Raw genomic sequence first — 18,759 nt, forward strand, 5'->3', positions numbered from 1 at the left:
ACTATACTATGGGAATCCCCACTACTCAGAAGCTGAGTCCCTCTTCCGTTTCACCACCATGCTGCCTCCTGAAAGTGGGCAAATGAGGCCCATGGCTCCCAGGGGTCCAGGCCTAACTCTAAAGCCCGGCTGGGGCTGTCTAAATCAATCCTGAGGTCCCATCCAATTGTCCAGTAAAGGATAAGGCCCAGAGGGCTGAGAAATCTGTTGCCTAGTGCACATGCATTATTCTCAATGAGAACATTATTTCTTTACAAACACAGATTCATTGTTCTGAATCCTAAGTGTGAACCAGGAATTGGAGCTAAGAGAATCTTACATTTAGAGCCCTAGGCTCAGCTACTGTCCCACTCCTCCTAGGGAGACATCTCTCTCTGCACCCATGCCCCGCTTTCTACAAGAGCTTATATTAAGGACACTGAAGCCGGAATTAACTGGACTATATACCGTGGGCCACTGCTTTGCCAAATGAACAGGAGCGAAGGACGAGGCTGCCCCCAAGTGGGAAACCCGCAAAAAACAGCGACGCTTCCAATCAGCTTGCAGTTCAGTTCAAGAAACTGAACGGGCTCTGCATTTCCAGCTCGCAGGAATGCCCCTCCTAGAAAGCTGCTGGGGAGGAAATTAGGGTGCATATTCTTTAACTATTACGGGGGGGGGCTGAGAAAACAGAAGAGGCGGACCCGTTGTCTCCCAACCTCCCGACCCTATAAAGCACCTGGTTAAATGCAGACTCCGGATCCTCGCCGCGGAGATTTTGATTTGCTAAGGCAGCAGCACTGGGAACCTGGGGTCTAGGTTTCTAAGCAAGTGCTACTGATCATCCGGCAGATTTGGAAATTCTTGGATGGGAAGCAACTTTCTGTTTTCCTTCCTGGGTCTCGAGCAGGAGCCGAGCTCTTGTGGGCCATGGGAACCCAGAAGTTGCTGTCTTCTCCTGAGCTTTCTCGCAGCCCCCAGCCGCCACTCTGGCGTCTCCCCAGCAGCCACTGCGGAACCCCGCCCACCAGCCCCGCGTCCGCCCAACCACCGTGGTTTCCATGGCGACCCGGGCTGCGCCGCGTGCAGCTTCCCTAGCGCAGTGTAGGGTTGCATCTCTGCCCTAGCGTCCACCGCCCGACCGAGAAGGGGCTTGTAGTCCAGGACAGTCAAGCTAAGAAGTTACTTTTATTATTAATATTGATTTGAGTATTTCTTGTGCCCATTTCTTATTTAAAATAATCTGTAAGAGTTTTGTTTTTTCCGGGTGGTGGGGGAGTAGGGGGAGAGGAATTCGTGTGACGTGTCTTTCTAGTAGTGTTTTTTTTTTTTTTTTTTGCGGTACGCGGGCCTCTCACCGCCGCGGCCTCTCCCGCCGCGGAGCACAGGCTCCAGACGCGCAGGCCCAGCGGCCACGGCCCACGGGCCCAGCCGCTCCGCGGCACGCGGGATTCCCCCCGGACAGGGGCACGAATCCGCGCCCCTTGCATCGGCAGGCGGACCCCCAACCACTGCGCCACCAGGGAAGCCCTCTAGTACTTTTATGTAACATCTCACCTGCGTATTCCAATGCTTGGGATAGCATTTGGCTGAAAGAATTCATCATTTCTACTTGCCTTAGCGGTTTACCTTTCTTTGCAGAGTCCTTCCGCGGTGCACGCACGAGGACACTTAAGTCTTATGCATGTAGGTAGTAACCGTCCACACCGAGGTGATTCCCAGACCGTGGGCTTCCTGTTCCTTACTTTACTATCCCGTCCTGCCCTTCCTTCCAGGGGCTGCTGCCTCTGCCGAACCAGATGGAGGACGTCAGTTTCTCAGGGGGCCCAGGTGGGAACGCAAAGACTGTGCTCTCAGAAGGTCTGGGCGGAGCTTGGCGCTTAGAGTCCTTGTTATTCTAATCAAGGAGCCCCAGCTCATTCTAATCAACTTCCATTAGGAGAGGGCCACAGCTTCTGGAAGGGCTGGGTTTTCTGGTTGTCAACCCTTGGGCCTGGGCGTACTCTCAAAAGGTGCCATAAGTAGCATGGTCCTACCCCGGGGGGCCAGTCGGCTTTTCTTTTTTGTCATCCAGGAGGACCAATGAGTTAGGGTGCGTCTTTGGGGCAGTTTGGCTGTTCAGGATGGCCAGAGGCTAAGTGGAAACCTAGGCACCTCAGGAATCCTGTTGATGTGTGGAGTAAATGCTGGGGAGAAATGGGGTGCTCTAGGGAGGGGTGTTGCTTTTACTTTTCTCAGTAACCCAATGGGGAACTATTATTATTTCAACTTTACAGAAGAAGAAAGGGGAGAACAGAAAACTTCAGCAACTTGCCCAGTGGTGGAGTCCAGAATTAAACCACGCAGGGTCTGGCTTCCAAGCTCAGTACCTGAACTTAGTTTCATTTTCTTTTGACATAATGGAGCTTTTATTCAAGCCTCACCCCTCATTAATTTTTAAAAAATTTTTATTGGAGTATAGTTGATTTAAAACTCATTAATTCAAGCAAATTCATTCACTCATTTAACAGCTGTTTCATCTCCCCCTTTCCCGAACCCCTCCAACTGTAGTTCCATGGGGACAGAGACAACCACATCAATTTCATTGTGTTCAGGAATGTTTGCTCTTAGGAAAGTTTGATGAATGAATAAAGAGCAAACAGAATAAGTGCTTCAGAGTTTTTTTGCGTTTATCATATAAATTAAAAGAAGGAGACATAACAGATTTATAATTACCTTTTCTGGGCCAGGCACCTAAGATATTTTATCCCTATTTATTCCTGAAGCATGAGATAGGGATGGAGTGTAAGTTTCACTTGTTTCCTCTCTTTTTTTTTTTTGATGAGGAAACAGGTTAAGACACACTGATCGCTTGTGGTGGAGCTGGGATTTAGACTCAGCATTGTTTGCCTGAATCCCAACCCTACACTTTTCCCATATAACCACACTGACTGCTGGAGCATCGATCATGACATCATAGGGATCAAGGGGAAGGTAGAATGTTTTTTCTAAGTGACAAACTGGCAAGTGAAAGTTTGATTGTAGGTGTGTTATTCTTTGGCCAGACAACAAGCGCATGCACGAGAGGAGAGAGCCAGTATGTGAGTAATAGCAAAGTGCAGAGGCTGGGAGAAAGTTCCCCATGTCCAGGGGACTGTTCTTTGGCTTAGGTCCTGGCTTAGGAAATCCCGAAGGCTCCACATTAAAACACAGGCATTCCCACCTGTAAAACTAGATGATTACTTACCATCACAGGCTTGCCTGAGATGAAATTGCAGGGTTTTTTTTTTTTTATAACTAAGAAGGTGTTGTGTAAGCACCAGAAACAGAACAATGTTGGATTTGGGGGGGGAGAAAGTTTGCTGTAGAATATGTATTTCTTAAGGCCTGTGGTGTGTGTCCTGGTTTATCTTCCTAGAAGAGTCTCTTCTGGGCTCTAATCATTTATCAGAGGGCATGTGGTTTGGTTTTAGGTAAAAGCCAACCTCTGTTTCCAACATGTAACTGATACACTCTCCTAGTTTTCCCAGCCCTTAATTTGTTAACACTTATGTTTTCTTTTCTCTCGTTCGGTTGCCATTTTCCTTTATATCTCCCCTGTTGTCCCTCTCAGTGTCACGAGTTTTTGTATTAACCATGCCCCTTGCCTTTGCCTTGACTTCTGCTCCGCCTGCCAGGGTTTTTATGGATGATAGTTAAGCAATCCTGGTGGCTACCTTGGAGAAAACCAGGGTCTTGTTATGCCTGTAGGTGGCATGTGCAGACTGCAGTCTGGGGGGGGGGGGTCGAGGGGCAAGGCTTAATTTCTTGGAAGATTTCAGGGGATTGCAAGAAACAGTATTGAAACAATGAAGTACTGAGGTCTTAAAAACATCTTGGCATTCAACAAGGAGTGAGGTACAGACTTATTAAGCAAACATCTGTTTATCTGCATATACTGACACCACCAGTTCTCCACTACGCTCTCAAGTAATTGCAAACCATAATTTTAAAACAGTTTTTCTTTTTTCTTTAGCTTCTGATGTTTTCTTTTCCACAGGCAGGCCAGTCAGTTTGTGTTTGACTTAATCACCTGTCCATTGGAATCTAAAAGCACATCTTGACTGTGTGTCGGTTATGTCAATGCAGAGCCAACTGAGTAATTGAAAGTAGTATAAATTAAAAGTAGTAGTAATTAAAAGAGAAGTAGTAATTTAAAAACAAAAGTAATTAGAAGAGAAGCCACCGCAATGAGAAGCCAGCACACTGCAACAAAGAGTAGCCCCCGCTTGCTGCAACTAGAGAAAGCCCACATGCATCAACGAAGACCCAACACAGCCCAAAATAAATAAATTAATTAATTTAAAAAATAACAATAATAAAAATAAAAGTAGTAGTAATTGGGCTTCCCTGGTGGTGCAGTGGTTGAGAGTCCACCTGCCAATGCAGGGGACACGGGTTCATGCCACGGTCTGGGAACGTCCCGCATGCCACAGAGCGGCTAGGCCCGTCAGCCATGGCCGCTGAGCCTGCGCGTCCGGAGCCTGTGCTCCACAACGGGAGAGGCCTGCATAACGCAAATAAATAAATAAATAAAATTAAAAAGAAGATATAATAAATGTAAATATTTATGCACCCAACCTAGGAGCACCTCAATACATAAGGCAAATGCTAACAGCCATAAAAGGGGAAATCGACAGTAACACAATCATAGTAGTAGGGGACTTTAACACCCCACTTTCACCAATGGACAGATCATCCAAAGTGAAAATAAATAAGGAAACACAAGCTTTCAATGACACATTAAACAAGATGGACTTAATTGATATTTATAGGATGTTCCATCCACAAACAACAGAATACACTTTCTTCTCAAGTGCTCATGGAACATTCTCCAGGATAGATCATATCGTGGATCACAAATCAAGCCTTGGTAAATTTAAGAAAATTGAAATCTTATCAAGTATCTTTTCCGACCACAACACTATGAGACTAGATATCCATTACAAGAAAAAAAACTGTAAAAAATACAAACACATGGAAGCTAAACAATACACTACTAAATAACCAGAGATCACTGCATAAATCAAAAAATATCTAGGAACAAATTACAATGAAAACATGATGATCCAAAACCTATGGGATACAGCAAAAGCAGTTCTAAGAGGGAAGTTTATAGCAATACAATCCTACCTGAAGTAACAAGAAACATCTCAAATAAACAACTAACCTTACACCTAAAGCAATTAGAGAAAGAAGAATTTAAAAAATGCAAAGTTAGTAGAAGGAAAGAGATTATAAAGATCAGATCAGAAATAAATGAAAAAGAAAGGAAGGAAATGATAGCAAAGATCAATAAAACTAAAAGCTGGTTCTTTGAGAAGATAAACAAAATCGATAAACCATTAGCCAGACTCATCAAGAAAAAAGGGAGAAGACTCAAATCAATAGAATTAGAAATGGAAAAGGAGAAGTAACAAGTGACACTGCAGAAATACAAAGGATCATGAGAGATTACTACAAGCAACTATATGCCAATAAAATGGACAATGTAGAAGAAATGGACAAATTCTTAGAAAAGCACAACTTTCTGAGACTGACCAGGAAGAAATAGAAAATATAAACAGAACAATCACAAGCACTGAAATTGAAAATGTGATTAAAACTTTTCCAGCAGGGCTTCCCTGGTGGCGCAGTGGTTGGGAGTCCGCCTGCCGATACAGGGGACACGGGTTCGTGCCCCAGTCCGGGAAGATCCCACATGCCGCGGAGCGGCTAGGCCTGTGAGCCATGGCCGCTGAGCCTACGCGTCCGGAGCCTGTGCTCTGCAACGGGAGAGGCCACAACAGTGAGAGGCCCGCATACCGCAAAAAAAAAAAAAAAAATTTTCCAGCAAACAAAAGCCCAGGACCAGATGGCTTCACAGGCAAATTCTATCAAACATTTAGAGAAGGGCTAACAGCTATCCTTCTCAAACTTTACCAAAATATAGCAGAGGGAGGAACACTCCCAAACTCATTCTACAAGGCCACCATCACCATGATACCAAAACCAGACAAAGATGTCACACACACAAAAAATCTACAGGCTAATATCACTGATGAACATAGATGCAAAAATCCTCAATGAAATACTTGCAAACAGAATCCAACAGCACATTAAAAGGATCATACACCATGATCAAGTGGAGTTTATCCCAGGAATGCAAGGATTCTTCAATATATGCAAATCAATCAATGTGATAAACCATATTAACAAACTGAAGGAGAAAAACCATATGATCATCTCAATAGATGCAGAAAAAGCTTTTGACAAAGTTCAATACCAATTTATGATAAACACTGTCAAGAAATAGTCATAGAGGTAACTTATCTCAACATAATAAAGGCCATATATGACAAACCCACAGCCAACATCATCCTCAATGGTGAAAAACTGAAACCATTTTCACTAAGGTCAGGAACAAGACAAGATTGCCCACTCTCACCACTATTATTCAACATAGTTTTGCAAGTTTTAGCCACAGCAATTGAGAGAAAAAGAAATAAAAGGAATTCATATTGGAAAAGAAGAAGTAAAACTGTCACTGTTTGCAGATGACATGATACTATACATAGAGAATCCTAAAGATCCTACCAGAAAACTACTAGAACTAATCAATGAATTTGGTAAAGTAGCAGGATACAAAATTAATGCACAGAAATCTCTGGCTTTCCTATACACTAATGATGAAAAATCTGAAAGTGAATTAAGGAAACAATCCCATTCACCATTGCAACAAAAAGAATAAAATATCTAGGAATAAACCTACCTAAGGAGACAAAAGACCTATATGCAGAAAACTAGAAGACACTGATGAAAGAAATTAAAGATGATGCAAACAGATGGAGAGAGATACCATGTTTTTGGATTGGAAGAATCAACATTCTAGTGAAAATGACTATACTACCCTAGTGCAATCCCTATCAAACTATCAATGTCATTTTTCACACAACTAGAACAAAAAATTTCACAATTTGTATGGAAACACAAAAGACCCCGAATAGCCAAAACAATCTTGAGAAAGAAAAATGGAGCTGGAGAGATCAGGCTCCCTGACTTCAGACTATACTACAAAGCTACAGTAATCAAGACAGTATGGTACTGGCACAAAAACAGAAATATAGATCAATGGAATAGGATAGAAAGCCCAGAGATAAACCCACCTTATATGGTCACCTTATCTTTGATAAAGGAGACAAGAATATACAATGGAGAAAAGACAGCCTCTTCAGTAAGTGGTGCTGGGAAAACGGCACAGCTACATGTAAAAGAATGAAATTCGAACACTCCCTAACACCACACACAAAAATAAACTCACAATGGATTAACGACCTAAATGTAAGGCCAGACACTAGCAAACTCTTACAGGAAAACATAGGCCCAGCATTCTATGACATAAATCACAGCAAGATTCTTTTTGACCCACCTCCTAGAGAAATGGAAATAAAAACAAAAGTAAACAAATGGGACCTAATGAAACTTCAAAGCTTTTGCACAGCAAAGGAAACCATAAACAAGACAAAAAGACAACCCTCAGTTTGGGAGAAAATATTTGCAAATGAAGCAACTGACAAAGGATTAACCTCCAAAATTTACAAGCAGCTCATGCAGCTCAATATCAAAAAAAAAAAAACAAACAACCCAATCCAAAAATGGTAAGAAGACCTAAATAGACATTTCTCTAAAGAAGATACACAGATTGCCAACAAACAATGAAATGATGCTCAACATCACTAATCATTAGAGAAATGCAAATCAAAACTACAGTGAGGTGGGCTTCCCTGGTGGCGCAGTGGTTGAGAGTCTGCCTGCCAGTGCAGGGGACACGGGTTCATGCCCCGGTCCGGGAAGATCCCACATGCCGTGGAGCGGCTGGGCCCATGAGCCATGGCCTCGGAGCCTGCGTGTCCAGAGCCTGTGCTCCGCAACGGGAGAGGCCACAACAGTGAGAGGCCCGCGTACTGAGAAAAAAAAACTACAGTGAGGTATCACCTCACACCAGTCAGGGCGACCATCATCAGAAAATCTACAAACAGTAAATGCTGGAGAGGGTGTGGAGAAAAGGGAACCCTCTTGCAGTGTTGGTGGGAATGAAATTGATACAGCCACTGTGGAGAACAATATGGAGATTCCTTAAAAAACTAAAAATAGAAGTACCATATGACCCAGCAATCCCACTACTGGGCATATACCCTGAGAAAACTGTAATTCAAAAAGAGTCATGTACTACAATGTTCATTGCAGCTCTGTTTACAGTAGCCAGGACATGGAAACAACCTAAGTGTCCATTGACAGATGAATGGATAAAGAAGATGTGGCACATATATACAATGGAATATTACTCAGCCATTGAAAGAAACGAAGTTGAGTTATTTGTAGTGAGGTGGATGGACCTAGAGACTGTCAAACAGATTGAAGTGAGTCAGAAAGAGGAAAATGAATACTGTATGCTAACACATATATGGAATCTAAAAAAAAAATTGTTCTGAAGAACCTAGGAGCAGGACAGGAAAAAGGATGCAGACGTAGAGAATGGACTTGAGGACACGGGAAGGAGGAAGGATAAGCCTGGATGAAGTGAGAGAGTGGCATGGACAGATATACACTACCAAATGTAAAATAGATAGCTAGTGGGAAGCAGCCGCATAGCACACCCCAAGGATGTCAGAGCAGAATTCAAAGCTGACAGCTCCAGAGGTGAAGACCTCATCCAGAGACTGCCTGGGAGTCAAAGTATGCTCCCCTCTAGCAGCTCCAATGGAAGGAGAAAGGAATCAGACAATGTGGGGTTCAGTTTGGGGTCCCCCCAAACAGACATTAAGCATAAAAATGGATGGAAACATGCCATCACGGAGAGCACAGGGAAGACTATTACGGGGAGAATGCCAAGAGGCTGTCTGAACAGAAGTGTGCCGAGTCCTGCTAACCTAACACGTCCCAAAAGTTAAGTGGCCCCTCAGATGGCCAGCCTCTCGCTGAATGTGTCAGAGGGCCCCTGGGAGAACCATGAGTTTCATGTACATCCATGGACCCACTGCAGAGGCACACGGTGTGCTCAGCAGGGCTTGGTTTGACCAATTGTCACCACCTGGGGTAGACAGGAGATCAGTACAGACACCCCGAGTGGTCACCAGGCAAACAACTCATGAGAAATAGGAAAAGATACCACCTTCAAGTCACCCCATTTCCAAAGAGATCTCCAAAGCCGATTTGAAGGGATCCTTCCCCCTCCAGGATGTTGGTGACAGCCTCTCCTGGAGGGGTGAGCCACCATGTAAACCAGAGCAAGGGGCCAGTGTACTGGAGACATATTTCTAATAATTTTCTGCGTATGCCGAATAAGATCAGGGGTCTTTCTTCAGAAGAGAGCAACTCCTCTTGGCCTTTCCGGGGGCCTAGACTGTCCGAATCAGAATTGGTAATCACATCTCCAGAAGGGAGAGGCAAGTCTAAAGGTGCCAGCCTGGACAGGGAGGCCAGGGAGTGGAGAGATGGGAGTGAGAGCCATGCAGCTGTGGAAGGCAAAGGGGACACCCATCCCCCAGGACAAGGCTGTGCAACAGAGGCAGCTCTGGAAGAGACTAGCTTTTGGAAACCTCAAGGCGACTATGGTATGAAACCAAAGCTGGGGAAGACAGTCTCATGATTGGCACTTGTATAACATGCCATGTGGCCACTGGGTTTGAGACACAAACTCCTTCATATATTACCTCTTAGTTTCATTTTCCATAAATATGAAATGGGCATTGTCTTAGTCTCTTTGGGCTGCTGTAAGAAAAATACCATACACTGGGTGGCTTAAAGAACAAATATTTATTTCTCACAGTTCTGGAGGCTGGAAAGTCCAAGATCAAGGTGCCAGCAGACCCAGTGTCTAGTGAGAGCCTGCTCCCTGGTTCATAGGTGGCTGTCTTTTGCTGTGTTCTCACATGGCAGAAGCAGAGAGGGGAAGCAAGCTCTTCTGTGACTCTTTCGAGGGTACTAATCCCATTCATGAGGGCTCCACCCTCATGACCTCATCTAATTCTAATCCCCTCCCAAAGGCCCCACCTCCTAATACCATCTCATTAGGGGGTAGAGTTTCCACATATGAATTCTGTTGGGGGGAACAAACCTTCAATTTATAAGAGGGATAATTATCAGAGTAAAGTATAAACTGTGAGATACTATGCAAATACATTTATTGTGTGTGTGTGGCAGAACAAAAGCCATTAGCTAATTAAAAGTAATCTTAGAAAATAGTTATTTTGAAAGGTAAATGCTATAGCATTCTTCTGGTTGAATAGATATCTCTCTCCGATGCCTGCATTTTTCATGAGTGTGATGATTCTATTCATTTTGCTGTGTAGTAGTTTGTGTGGGAATAAGTATTATATGTGTTTCATCTAAAATACATTTTAACAACCAAGCATTAGAAAATAAAATCTGTCTCTCCAATTTAAGTGCTATGTAGGTAGAAAATGATTAATGCATTTTTATTTCATAGAATAAGCTCAGATTAGGAATTTAAAATACCTTGCTAGATCTTTATGCAAAAAATTTTCTTATTTGAATTCATTCTCTTTCCTTGTTTTTGGAAGTGAATTACATGATTTGTTACAAACAATATAAAATATAACATTCCAAAGCTATTTTGAGATACAGATAAAATGGTAGAATATTATTAAAGTATGCTTATAATATTTTTATAAGATTTGGGAAGCTGAGTAACATGGCTTGCATCAACAGAGATAACAAAATACATCTGGAAAATAAAATCTATAAAATCTAGATGAAGCACGAAGGATTTGTAACTTTGTATTTTATACTTCTAGGGAGGTTATGTTCTGCTACCCACAAAATGACCTCCAGAATGACCAGCTGTGGGGGACACTGGGAAATGTCCAGTACTGCATGTTCATCTCATAAACTTAGAGACGCGAAGCCAAGGTTTGACTTCTCTTTTGTTTTGTCACATAATAACATTTTAAATAACTAAGTATTAGCATTGGCAATCTTCTGAAAAATTAATTAACATTCTGGTTTATACACTGTGGTAAAATCAATTATGTACTGAAGGTCTACCATGTGCAAGATGCTGTACAGGATGCTATAACAGACACAGAAAGGAAGAAGAGACAGTTACTCCAGAGTATGGAGTTCTATAAGAGAAGCGCAACAGTGCTTGGGGAGCAAAAGAAGTTATGGTACTGGTGGAATCAGGAGAGGCCTTATTTGTCAGATAGTAAGAAAGGAGGCTTTGAAGGGTAGATAGTAGTTGAACAGATTAAAAAAAGGAATACCAGTTGGTGGAAATAGCATGAGTACAGTCATAGAGGTAAGATGCTTGGATTTTGTTGAAGGAGTAATGAGTTGCCTAATGTCCGGATTATTAGTCAGGATTGGTTTGGTTTCAAGTGATGGAAGCACTACTAAAACTAGTGGGGCATCAGAAAAAAATGAATTGGTTTGATTATTTGAAAATGTTTTGGGGTTTCATCTAGCAACTTAACACAATAACATGAGCTTTCAGTCTCTCTCCATCGCTTGGCTTCGCTTCCAAGATGGCAAGCACTCTCATCCATCTTTCATATTGTATTTGGCAACTTTCTATAGAGGTGTCTTCTAAAACAGACTTCTCCAAAGAGTTCCTCAACTTTGTTTTCTCTTTGTTCTGGGATCCTTAACCAGTGCCGGAATATAGAAGCTGAAATGAAAAGACTTGGGTATGAATCGTGGCCCTGCCACTTATTAACTGAGGGGCTTTGAATGAGTTACTTAAACTCTCCAAGATTCAGTTTCATCATCTTCAAAATGGGCACAGTATTTACTCTTCGACTTTGAAGGAGTTTTGTGAAGATTAAATGAATAAAGTCCATGGAAGTACTTTGAAAATTATTAAGTGCTGTATACATGTAGGATTTGATGAGTCAAAGTAAGATTAATAGTATGTCTATTTGGTACATCCAAACTTATCCTAGAACTCTCTTACCTTTTTGGTAGGTGTTTATACCCCTTTCAGAAAACAGTCCATGTCATTGTCATTATCATCGTCATCAAAACAGTGAATGTTTTTTAAGTACCTACTCTGTATGTGTCAAACATGTTGCATTCAGTGTCTCATATATTCCTCCCAGCAGTCCATTTTACAGAAGAGGTCACTGATCTTAGGTGAGGATCTTGTCCAAGGTCACCTAGTTAGTAAGTGGCAGAGCCGGTGTCCAAACCCATTTGACGTGAGAACCCTTGCTTTGATCCCCTCCGTTCTGTTTCCTCTCCAGCCTCCTATTCTTCAATCCTGTGGGTCATAACACCAGATTTCTTAACCAAGTCATGCCTATGCCACCACTGCTTTAAACTCTTTTAGATACTGCATAGATCCGTTCAGATTTCTGGTTATCCTGAATGCCATCCCTAGAATGTGACTGTGAACTTTTGGTTGAGTAGATTTCGCTGTGAAGACATCTGTATGTAGTATGCTGTTGATGTGTCCCTGTATTGAATTATAGCCACTGTGCACTGTTAGATTACATGTTTATGTGCCCTTTTTGAGCTTTATGACGTAGAATCCATTTTTCTTGTTTCAGCCAATGTCTTTGGAAAGTGTAAGTGGTTTAATTCTCTGGAACCAAACTTATCAAAAGCACTTTTCCCTTGGGAACTTTTGGTTCGTTCCCAGTAATGAGTTTAACATTAAGATCTGTTGTCCCCTAAGTTCATAGGATCCATACCCAGTGGACGTGCAGGGCTTGAAGCTTATATCTTGTACCCAGAACTGACCTCTGGACTCCAGACGCATACATACACCTTCTTGATTGATGTGGCCATTTGAATGTCTCACTGGAGCTCCACACTTGGCAGGTCCAAAACTATATTCATGGATCCCCGCTCTCCATCCCGTAATACCACTGTTCCTCTGTAGTGTCCTCCACTGTGCACCTAACTGCCCAGGCTAGATCCCTGAGGTCATCCCTGCCTCTCCTTTTCCCACCTCCATATTTGGTCCTTTCCAAATCCTGTCAATTTTTACCTCCTAAATATCTTTTTGAATCCAACGCCTCTTCTTCATGCTCGCCCCCTTACCATCCGCTCTCCCTGGATGACTGCAAGAGCCTCCTACCTTGTCCCCCTTAACCACTCTGACTCTCACTCTGATCACACCACCATCAAAGGGATTTTTTCAAATGTCATAGAAGGTCACTCTGCAATGGATTGCTGTGGCCCTTAGAATAAAGATGGACCACATTAACATGTCCTTCTGGGCTCAGGCTGTTTCCACCTCTGCCTCTTGCCCCCTTCACACCAACCGCAGGGCCCTCTTCAGTTCCCCTGTGGTGGTGCACGCTCTCTATCCCACCAGCAGCCTCTTACTTACTTAAGTGATAATCACTTCAGATCCAAGCCCAAAGCCCCATGAGAGCTTCCCACCCACCACCTTCAGACTAGGTCTGGTCTACTTGTTTACTTGCTCCCAGAGTGCCCTGTTTCCCTCTTTCAAGGAAATGAAATGTAAAATGTAATGAAGTAGAATGTAAGGAGGGTCTTCAAGGTCAAGAACAAGTCTGTGCAGCTCACTGGGAACTAGCACAGTGCTTAGATCTTAATAAGCGCTCAATACTTATCAAATAAATGAATAAATGCAGAAATAACTGTAACGTTTGTGGGAAGCCACTCATTTTTAGTGGATTGCCATGTGTCTATCAATCAGCTCTGATCTATGTATTATTATATATATATGGAATATATGTTTGTATATTGTATATTCCACATATATAATAATTTCCATTTTGTTAGCTTTAAGAGTTGAGTTGGGACCTTTTAAGGAATAATTCAGATAAGAACATCTTTCTTTTTTAAACACTCCTTTCTTTTAAAGCCATTTCTGGTTTAAATTTTTCTAGAATACATTAGAAATCTTTCTGCCATTTCAGTATACACCAGTCATAGTTAAATATTGTCTTGACAATTGATGTTTGTTATGAATATTCACTACCTGTATTCTTATTTTATTCTTTTATTATTATCATCTATCTCACCTCTGAGTCATTGCAGCTGCCTGACTATGACATCTTTTTCCTAGCCTTATTTTCCTTCCACTCTGCTTTAGATTTAGAAATTAATTAAGCATACTTGTTAAGCTTGTCTGTTAAATAATAGTTGATAAAGCTTTGAATGAAAACATAAGAAGCAAAGTGCATTCATTTTTCTTTGATACAGTGTTACTTTAGCTCGTTTCACCTATGTCCTGGACCGGCTTCTAGATGCTTGAAGTAGTGACACATTTGATAATCTGGGAAGAGCAATATTGCTGTAGATATTCATGCATTTAAGAATGACCGCATTTAAAATAGAATGCAAACCACCTGATAAATAAAACTGAAGAGAACACAAACCAAGCATGAAATTGCATCACGTGATTTCCCCTGTCTACATACTAAGTAGATACCTCTTCAGGAGGTAACTAATTTGTAGTTAGGAATGGAGAAGTAGAAAAAAAAAATCCCATTAATATCTACAGTTAGCCCAACTTCTGTATATTTGTCCACATGACAACAAATACTTTATTCCAAAAATGTTTCTCACAATTCTGTTTTTTTAAGTGGTGAAATAGGGATAGATTGCTTAAGGAGTTGCCCCAAGAATTCAATCAGTATTTGGAGATGTCTCCATTAGCAAGACTTCGGCAAAGAGAATCTCCAGGCTCTGCCATTCTCTACTTCAAAGGCACAATTCAGAATTATTTCAGCAAAATATGATGATAGGAAGACACTCCCCTCCCTGCTAAGAATTCTGGCTGGGCCATTCCTTGTATTCTGCTGCATCTTTGCGGGTGCTGAGTTTGGGGCTGAGTGAAATGGGCTGTGTAGAGAACTTCATTCCAGGCAGGGGTATGAGGGCGGCCTGGCTGACACAATTGTCCTCCCATCAGCAGCCGGCTGGTCTGCTGGTTTGACCTGCCGGGCAGGTGTCCTTCTTCCCCAGCTTTTCAAGAGTCTCTCAAACCTGTGCTGTTGGCTGAAGTGAGTGACTTTTCTAGGAGAAGAGGGCTATCTTTCCGTCAAAAGTCTATGAATAGCTGCATTCCCCTGTTAGAACTTTGCAGCAGAGTCATTCCAGATAGCGAAAGCTTTTAAGTATAAAGTCCCAACAGAAGGGAGATGCCCTGGATTCCTGGGACCCACTTCTGGAGGGAAGTCAACTGGGGGCAGAGCAGCGGCTTCATCTCAGTCTCATTGCCTTGGTAACCTTAAGTAACTTCTAGCTCTTTTTACCCTTCAGAACAACAACAGAGGACTTGTCTTAACTAATTTATGTAACAAACTTTTGGAGACCCTATTATGAACAGATGCTGCCTTAGGCACTGGGGACACAGTAGGGAACAAAACAGACAAAATGTCCCTCCCTTCCTAGCACTTACGTTCCAGTGGAGTGAGACAGAAGATAAAACACACACGTAAATAAGTAACCCACAGGGACTTCCCTGGTGGTCCAGTGGTTAAGAGCCCTGCACTCCCAATGCAGGGAGCATGGGTTCAATCCCTGGTCGGGGAAATAAGATCCCACAGCATGGCCTAAAAATAAGAAAAAAAGACTGACCCATGAAATGTGGCAGATGGCAATAGGTGTTTTGGAGGAAAATAAAGCAGCAAATCGGGGTAGAGAGTGCTGGAGCGATTGCGATTTTACATGTGGTGGCCAGGGGTGTCTTACTGAGATGATAACTGTAAGGAACTGAGGAGAGGCTTCAGAGAAGGATCTGACCCTGACTGGGGGCCACAGCAAGTGCAGGAGCCCTAATTGCAAGCCTTGTTGTTGTCGTTATTGTTGGTGTGTTCCTTTGGGAAGAATTTTATACGTGTGTGGGGATGTGTCTCTGCTGGTGCACGTCCTTAACAAATGCACACAAATGCCATCACTCAAGAGCATACCGTCTGCTAGTTTCTCACATCAGCATGTCATAGAGGCCTTTCCACAACAGACAACCAGGTCTACTTCGTTCTTCGGTGACTGCATCGTATTCCATGTCGCGTATGTGCTGTGTGTAGTTAACTAGCTCCCCACGAACGGACTGGGCTCCACTGGGTTCACAGCCCAGCTCCAGGTCTGAGAACTGAAGGGCATTTTCCCCACCCGTTTCTGTGTTCTCCTTTGCTGTCACCTATATCAGCCACACAGGTGTATCTCGGCCCCTCTCGTGCCAACATCTGTGCCTTCCTTGCTCTTTCCCGTCCTTCTCATCCTCAGTTCAGGAAAGACCTGACCACACTCGTTCCAGAGTCGTCAATACAAGTGTCACTCTTGCTGACAGATGTCCTGTCAGTGCCTCCTTTGGTCACTGATTCAGATGTGGAAGGAAACTCCGCGTAAGAGGATTCAGAAATGCATTGTGCTGGCATGTCACCGACGGGCATGGTGTCACTCCCTGACGTCATCGTGTTTCATTTCTTCCTAAGTCTGTGTTCATCTGGAATCTGAATGGGCCTCAGCAGCACTGAACAGGCGGCTTCATTCTGGCCTCTAGTGGATGATGCTATTTCAACACGCAGGCTGGCCCCATTAGTTAGCATTCCCTGCTGCACACAGACGGGCAGTGTGAGCAGCTCTACAGCTGCAGGCACATGTCCTTTTGTTACAAATATGTAACTCCCTGCAGCAGATCCCTAGCAGGAAAGTAAAACTGACTTCTGACTTTGTCTGAATATCTTTTCAGAAGTCAAGCGTGGCATAAACTCTACCTGTATAGTGAAAAGCAAGTGGAAGAAAATAAAATTCTCATTTTCAACCCAGGGAAAAAAAAAAAAAAAAAGCACTTTTTTTTTTTCTTGGTCCCTCCAATTGACTCCAAAATCTATTGGGGAAAAATGGTAACTTCTCAGCCTGTAAACTCCAGATGGGTGACCCAGTTTGTTTCCTGACCTAACATTCTGCCTGACTTCAGAAGAGCATTGTATCTTTTTTCTCTTGTGGAAGGTCTTGGAAATATTTGGGTAATTAATAACCAAAGTAATTTGAGATGAAAGCATTCTAGTGCTTAGAACAGCATTTGTAACCTTTGGTATAGTTCTTTGTATGCAGAGGTGGTGGCTTTTGTGGCAATCCTCTTTGCTTCTTTCTTTGTCTAAATACTGAAGGTTTTCATTTCTCTTTGTAGTAAAATATTTTTTCTAGTTTGTCCATTTCCCCATCTATTTATAACTTTTTAAGTTGTATGGGAACAGAAAGCTACTACTTCTGCCTTTTCTCATCCTTTTGGGCTTTGTTTTCTTTGCTTTCTCCATCCCTGCTGGCTCCAAAGGCTACAGTGCCCTGTGCATGTGTTACTGAAACATGCTCTGTGAGTGGCACGTGGAGAGGGAAACTTGCTTCATTTTCCAAGCCCATTTAACGGGCTCATTCTGCCTGAGACATTGGGCTGAGGTGAATGGTGGGCAGTAAGTGCAGGGAGGAACCTGAGATCCAGTCATTGGCTTCCTTACCTCCGTGTGATGCCGCATTAGTCAGCCCAGTGGGTTAACACAATGGGGCTGCTCTCTGGGGTCTGCCACTGGGGCAGCTGGCCTGGGGGTCCATCCACGTGTAAGAACATGCAGAGAGTGGAAGTGAAAGGCAGTGAATTATGCATAAGGAAAGAGGTTTCCTTATACACAGTAAAAGGGCAAAACCGTTGATGTTGCATTTTTTTAGATGATAGAAGAGGTGAAGCCTGTTGAGTTGTTTTTACCTAAATTGTGTGTTAGGTTGTCTGTGTCCTTCGAACATAGATGTCAGGTGGCTTCTTATTTCCAAATTATGTGTCTCTGGGTAATTTAGCAGAGAACACATAACTTGGGGAGTCCTTAAGTTGCATATTAAAGGAATGCTGAACTGTAGTCACTTAAGTCTAATAAATAAAATGGTCCAAGAAGTCATTTTGTTCTGGGGGCACCTCTTAGGCCAGAGAGAGATTTTATGAGTTGGGTGTGATTGCGATGATGTTGAGATGTACACATGAACTTCCAAAAGACTTCTCTGTTATGCAAGAACCAAGTGGTCCTGTCATCAAGCAAGTAAATTGTTTCCCTGTGCTTTTATTGCTGTAGATCTCAAAGCATTTCAAGACCATTTCAAGCATTTCCTCCGCTGAAGCAGAGGAGAGAAGCTCCACCAGGATTTATCCCGGTGCTTATGCTGTTGGTAGGTGGCCAAGTCGTTAATATGCAAAGTGGTCAGATCTGTCAGATGGATGCAGGTGAAGAGAGAACACTCACATGTGCCAGACCCAATTAAATGTGAAAGCCAGGAGGAACTGATAAGCAGGGGTGAAGGAAGGGAACCTAGAGCCACGCCTCTCAAACTGCTAGAGTGTTGGCATCGCTTTCAGAGAAGCATTCATAAGATCTGTGGTCTCAAGAATAATTTTTACAACTTTCCTCCAAAAGTTCCTTATTAGAGAATCATCACTGAATGCCACCAGCATCACTTCTTTTTTATTTATTTATTTATTTATTCATTTTTGGCTGCGTTGGGTCTGTGTTGCTGCGTGCAGGCTTTCCCTAGTTGCGGTGAGTGGGGGTTACTCTTTGTTGCGGTGCACGGGCTTCTCATTGCGGTGGCTTCTCGTGTTGCGGAGCACAGGCTCTAGGTGCGTGAGCTCAGTAGTTGTGGCCTGTGGGCTCTAGAGCACAGGCTCAGTAGTTGTGTTGCAAGGGCTTAGTTGCTCTGTGACATGTGGGATCTTTCTGGACCAGGGCTTGAACCAGTGTCCCCTGTATTGGCAGGTGGATTCTTTTTTTTTTTTTCTTTAACATCTTTATTGGAGTA

At 43.0% G+C, this 18,759-nt stretch overlaps 1 protein-coding gene across 3 annotated transcripts; it reads left to right on the plus strand.

Annotated features, from left to right (window-relative positions):
- The first annotated feature begins 1,419 nt into the window (after positions 1-1,419).
- Positions 1,420-18,465, plus strand: LOC113610627 (uncharacterized). 3 transcript variants are annotated; one of them, XR_003429153.1, is made up of 3 exons: positions 1,420-3,855; positions 10,794-10,908; positions 18,039-18,465. XR_003429153.1 is itself a non-coding variant. In XM_027088944.1 (3 exons), exons 1-3 carry the CDS (start codon positions 9,215-9,217, stop codon positions 18,223-18,225), a joined length of 678 nt encoding a protein of 225 aa, XP_026944745.1. In that variant the 5' UTR covers positions 8,543-9,214; the 3' UTR covers positions 18,226-18,465. The 3 variants fall into 3 exon arrangements, 1 of the variants encoding a protein (XP_026944745.1); XR_003429154.1 differs by having other exon boundaries at positions 1,420-1,809; XM_027088944.1 differs by lacking the exon at positions 1,420-3,855 and adding an exon at positions 8,543-9,590.
- Positions 18,466-18,759: the final 294 nt, after the last annotated feature.

The sequence above is a fragment of the Aethalodelphis obliquidens genome, unplaced genomic scaffold (assembly GCF_003676395.1).
Source record: "Aethalodelphis obliquidens isolate GAN/ISIS:26980383/991018 unplaced genomic scaffold, ASM367639v1 scaffold64, whole genome shotgun sequence".
Lineage (NCBI taxonomy): Eukaryota > Metazoa > Chordata > Mammalia > Artiodactyla > Delphinidae > Aethalodelphis > Aethalodelphis obliquidens.